The 6,000-nt window shown below is 39.0% G+C and overlaps 1 protein-coding gene across 1 annotated transcript; it reads left to right on the forward strand.

Annotated features, from left to right (window-relative positions):
• The first annotated feature begins 1,695 nt into the window (after nucleotides 1-1,695).
• Nucleotides 1,696-4,322, forward strand: ppil1 (peptidylprolyl isomerase (cyclophilin)-like 1). Its single transcript, XM_077603121.1, has 4 exons — nucleotides 1,696-1,860; nucleotides 1,960-2,114; nucleotides 2,219-2,287; nucleotides 4,044-4,322. Exons 1-4 carry the CDS (start codon nucleotides 1,805-1,807, stop codon nucleotides 4,262-4,264), a joined length of 501 nt encoding a protein of 166 aa, XP_077459247.1. The 5' UTR covers nucleotides 1,696-1,804; the 3' UTR covers nucleotides 4,265-4,322.
• Nucleotides 4,323-6,000: the final 1,678 nt, after the last annotated feature.

Here is a 6,000-nt window from a genome sequence, read left to right on the forward strand (position 1 = left end):
GCTTGAGCGGTTTGAGCACGTCAGCCTCACAGCTCTGGGGTCTTGAGTTTAAATCCAGGTTGGTCCACCTGTGTGAAGTTTGCATGTTCTCCCTGGGCCTGTGTGGGTTTTCTCCGGGTACTCTGGTTTCCTCCCACATTCAAAAATCATACATGGAAGGCTGATTGGACACTCTAAATTGCCCCTAGGTATGAGTATGAGAGTGAATGGTTGTCCGTTTCCTCATGCACTGCGATTGGCTGGCCACTGATTCAGGGTGTGCCCCGCCTGTGGCTTGAAGTCAGCTGGTATAGGCTCCAGCACCCCCCATGATCCCAGTGAGGATAAAGCGGTTCAGAAAATGAATGAATGAATATACTTATAAAATTTCAGTTTGGTTCTGTGCATTCCAGATCAATGCCACTGTATAATACAATTACATTCGAACACTGTTAAATTCCTCTGTTGTAGTCAGTGTAAACAAAAAAAAGAGAGATGAAAAAAAGTTATCCTTTTATGGGGCCGGTGACTTTTTGGGTAATTGAAAAGATTACTTTTTTAAACTGATAAAGCCCTGGCCCATATCATTTTTTTGGTCGGATAGGTCACTGACCTGACTCAAAATGTAATGTCTATTGCAGGGGCAGGGGAGCTATGGCTCAGGAGCCATGTGTGGCTCTTTTGATGGGTGTATATATGGCTCTCCGCTAACCCGTGTGGTAAAATATGGGAACCGCTGGTGAGAGACCTAAGTCCCGAACGCACCAATTGGAGCGTCACGCCGTCACTGTGGCACCGACACTATCTCTAGGGCCTTTTTAATCATAATTTTTCTTCATTATACTCTTCTGCATGCATACTCTCATTGATACTTATTGATTAGCAACAGTAAAAGAATGTTCTCAAAGGAATTCAGACTTTTTTTCTTACTTACAAAGTGGTGAAATTATTAATAAATGCACACATTTTCATGTATGTTTACTTATAAATTCTGAGTATGGCTCTCAATGAATAATGTTTGAAAATATGAAATGTTTATGGCTCTCTTCGTCACAAAGGTTCCCGACCCCTGGTCTATTGTATCTATGTAGGCGTCACTTGGCCTAAATTATAATAATATTTGTGTTAATTATCATGCATTTCTTTGCATACCACGATTTATGAATATATAAGACATTTGTATTAAGTAATAACTACATTAATACAGATGACTTGAGTGGTTAGCATCGATTCAGGGTGCCCCCCGTCTAATCCTCATAGTTAGCTGGGGTAGGCTCCAGCATCCCCCGCAACCCTAGTGAGGATAAGCGGTTCATAAAATAAATGAAATAATAAACACAATTAAAATAAATAAAAATACTAGTATTTGGTTTTGCGTCCAAAGCACAAATTTTCATAGTATTTAACTCATTGGATTCTATTGACAATGATAGATGTCCATTTAAATAATCCTAGGAAGACTGTCTAGAATTATCGTCTTTACGTGCCATTGACGGCGCTAGACGTCCAATCCGTTTTGATTGGGAGAGGCTGGGCAAGAATGGAAGGGGATGTTTGGAAATGGCGAACAGTGAGTTAAATTGGTGCCTTACAAAGGGTTAAGGGCAAAACTTTTAACATTTTGATCCAGCTTCAGAGGATATTCCCTGTTGATCCTTTTCTCCAGTAGAGGGCAGCAGCAACCCATGCTTGCTTTCGGCGTGTGGCGGAAATGACGTGTTAAACCGGAAGCAGAAACACATTGAACCCCGTTTGAACGAGGGCATTATTATTTGAGTGTGGATAAAATTGTTTGGTAATTTGTTTTAATAAACATTATAATATAATGTCAGGCATACCTCCGGACACATGGCAACCTCCTACTGTAACAATGGAGACCACGTATGTTTTTATTCAAACATGATACGCCTCACTCGTCGATTTCTCAATACAAGGCTATTTTAAGCCTAAAATGCTAAAATACATTACGTTGTTTTATAGGATGGGGACAATTGTGTTGGAACTCTACTGGGGACATGCACCTAAAACCTGCAAGAACTTCGCTGAGTTGGCTAGAAGAGGCTACTACAACAATACTAAGTTCCATCGGATAATACAGAACTTTATGGTGCAGGGTGGTGACCCAACTGGGACAGGTTGGTCCATTTCTATACTTCAAATATTCAATTAATGTAGATTATTTCATCCAAGATCATTTTATCGCGAGGTCACCTATGGTATATTGTCATGTATTTTCTAGGTCGGGGAGGTGCCTGTATTTATGGGAAACAGTTTGAAGATGAACTCCATCCAGAACTTAAATTTACTGGTAAGTAGTTTTTTTGTTTCGCTTTGAAATTCTGTGGTAAAATGGAAACGCAATTCATTAATGAGTAGTGTTGGCAATAGTGATTGACCAATACCAATTATTCAGTGGCAGTTCGTGCATTTTCTCGTAGCGCCTTCAACGAAATAATCCAACCCTCAAAAACTGTTTTATGGCTATAAAACACATCTGGAAGCAGCGCAACCAGGGGGAAAAGCAATGAAAGGAAGCTAACAGACAATTTGGAATTATTTATTCATGAAGTATTGATGGAGAAAATATAATATATGATTCTGATATTTCTTAGGCCAGCAGAGAAGGCCTTGAAGGCCCTGACGGCCCGCCACTGCAATTATTAGTAGTTAGAGGAGGCCCGAGACCTGATATGTGGAGCCGATATTTATTTGCAGTAAAAGTGTAAAAAAAAAAATACAAGCCCCGAACTTTTTTAAATCGCACGCGCACAGGCGCACGCGCACAGGCGCACGCGCACAGGCACAGGCGCACGCGCACAGGCACAGGCGCACACACACAAAGAACCGAAATAGACTCAATTACAAGACACTGGAGAAACTCATTTTTTGAATAAAAATCTTTTAAACGACTTCATTGTCACTGTTATTAACAGCACTTACACTTAGGTTTTGACATTATGACAGATGTTCACTTAGTAATTCATCAACTGTGTCTCAAATATCAAAGAGCATTTTTAATTACATTACATATACGGAACAGGAAAATGTGAATGCAAACGTAAATGATGGTTTTGGATACACTAGGTAAGGGGTGCTCAATATATTTTAAGTCCACCAGGTGTCAGTATTCAGCAACGCAGTGTCAAACTCAAACTGCCGAAATAATACGTCTCACCAACCCATCACTAATGTTTGTGTGTATATATACACGTGTATATATATGTATATATACGCATGTGTGTATGTATATGTATGTATGTATGTATGTATATATATATATATATATATATATATATATATATATATATATATATATATATATATATATATATATATATATATATATATATATATATATATATATATATATATATACACATACACACACACACATACATGCGTATATATACATATATATATATATATATATATATATATATATATATATATATATATATATATATATATATATATATATACGTGTATATGTACACACAAACATTAGTGATGGGTTGGTGAGACATCATGTATTATTTCGGCAGTTTGAGTTTGACAGATATATAGATGGGTTGGTGAGGCATCATGTATTATTTTGACAGTTTGACACTGTGTTGACACTGCGTTGCTAAATACTGACACCTGGATATTACAATGTATATTTTTATTTGTTCTAATTCACCACCTACTCACAAAGTAACAAATACCTATCTAGACATTATGAGGATAAGCCGGTCACAAATTTCAGTCAGTCAAAAGATAACTGGATAAGAGCGATTAGGGATAATATCATTTTGTATTACCTAAACTGTGCTTCAATTTGCTGCTTAGTGTCTTCCTTCAGTTAGTTGTGCACATGTCACGCTTAAAGAATTATGGCAGGAAAATTGGCTCTACTGTCAGTGCTTGTCACCCCATTCGGACAATTCTTATTTAATGTGTGCAAGAAAAGCAGGTCGACTTTCGCTGTATGACAGGGCGAGAGGTGTGAAAAGTTGCATCTTTCTTCACTGCTATAATATGTTAAATGTTGATGAAAGATTGGACTGTCTTGTGTTTCTTCTTAGGTGCTGGTATAATCGCAATGGCCAATGCTGGACCAGACTCCAATGGAAGCCAGTTTTTCCTCACACTCCGACCCACCCAGTGGCTAGATGGAAAGCACAGCATTTTTGGAAGGGTACACCAGGGAATAGGAGTGCTCAACCGGATTGGACTGGTGGAAACCAAAGGGCAAGATCGACCCGTTGATGATGTGAAGATTATCTCAGCTTCTGTACCCAGTTAATTGATTTATATATGCCTTTTTGCTTTTTTAATACAAATAAATATGAAATCAAACCCTCTTCTCCTATTTCATTTGAATTTGTTAGGCATTATTACTGATGTTTTAGTCTTTAAATGTCGGCTAATTTTTACCAAGTTAATTTACAAAAAAAATCTCATTTCTTTTTCTGAACCGCTTTATCCTCACTAGGGTCAATGGGGGTGCTGGAGTCTATCCCAGCTGACTGACTTCAATACGTTGAAGGCGCTACCAGAAAATGCACCGCCCGCCACTGATGTCCATGATTTGAAGATCACGTAGAGTAGTCGTGATTTTCGTGGTCTTGATGCTATAAAACAGCAGTGGCGGTCCGTGCATTTTCTCATAGTGCCTTCATCGAATCAATCCAACCCTCAAAAACTATTTTATGGCTATAAAACCTCTACTGCAGCTACAGCTGCAACACATAAAAATAATCAATAAATCAACGCACAAAAATGGGGTAAAATCCACTTCCTAGCAGCATTTAATGATTAAATACAAATACTGGAGCTTTTCAGACATTACAACCGGGCCAGGGGGGTGATTTTCCCGGGAAAAGACAGCGATGAACGTACCGGCAAACTTTGCCCGAAAATGGGGTAAAATCCACTTCCTAGCAGCATTTAATGATTAAATACAAATACTGGAGCTTTTCAGACATTACAACCGGGCCAGGAGGGTGATTTTCCCGGGAAAAGACAGCGATGAACGTACCGGCAAACATTGCCCGAAAATGGGGTAAAATCCAGCCGAAAACAGCATTTATTGATTAAATACAAATACTGGAGCTTTTTAGACATCAGAACCGGGCCGGAGTATCATTTCCCAGGGAAAAAGACAGCGATGGACGTCGATACGTCGATACGTCCATACGCGAAACGGCAAAAATTGCACTAAAATGAGGTGAAATCCACTTCCTAGCAGCATTTATTGATTAAATACAAATACTGGAGCTTTTCAGACATTACAACCGTGCCAGGGGGGTGATTTCCCCGGGAAAAGACAGCGATGGACGTCAATGGCGAAATGGCAAAAATTGCACTAAAATGGGGTAAAATCCACTTCCTAGCAGCATTTAGTGATTAAATACAAACACTGGAGCTTAAATACAAACACTGGAGCTTTTCAGATATCATATAGCCATATTTTACTCACCAAAATCCTTTTATAACTGTACACAATATCCATCCTCCTTTCTTTCTTCCTTTTTTTCTATCGCCATCGAAGCTAATGCTGAAAGTCGAGCCTGTCCTGTCGTATTTCTGGCATAGTCCATCTTGAAAATGGCTTTAAATCAACACAACAATATATTTGCTTGTGCAGCTCGATCCAGATCCAGATAGCCAATCATAGTTGGTGAAAGCGATGACGTATCCCTACACCTGCGAGAAGGCAATGACGTATCCCTACGCCTGCGACAAGGCATTGTGGTGTTGCCAACTCGAAATCTGATTGGTTAAAGCAACAGTCTTATCGACGCTTGTTCAATGCAGCAGAGCCTGCAGAACTGATTGTGAAGGCTTTGAGGCAGATTTCTGACCTTGGCAACGAATAATGGCTGAAATGTGATTGGTTAAATGCTTCAATATGAAAACACACATCTGGAAACAGTGCAACCAGGGGGAAAAGCAATGAAAGGAAGCTAACAGACCATTTGGAATTATTTAATAAGTATTGATGGACAAAATATAATATATGATTCAGATATTTCTTAG

The sequence above is a fragment of the Stigmatopora argus genome, chromosome 6 (genome assembly GCF_051989625.1).
Source record: "Stigmatopora argus isolate UIUO_Sarg chromosome 6, RoL_Sarg_1.0, whole genome shotgun sequence".
Lineage (NCBI taxonomy): Eukaryota > Metazoa > Chordata > Actinopteri > Syngnathiformes > Syngnathidae > Stigmatopora > Stigmatopora argus.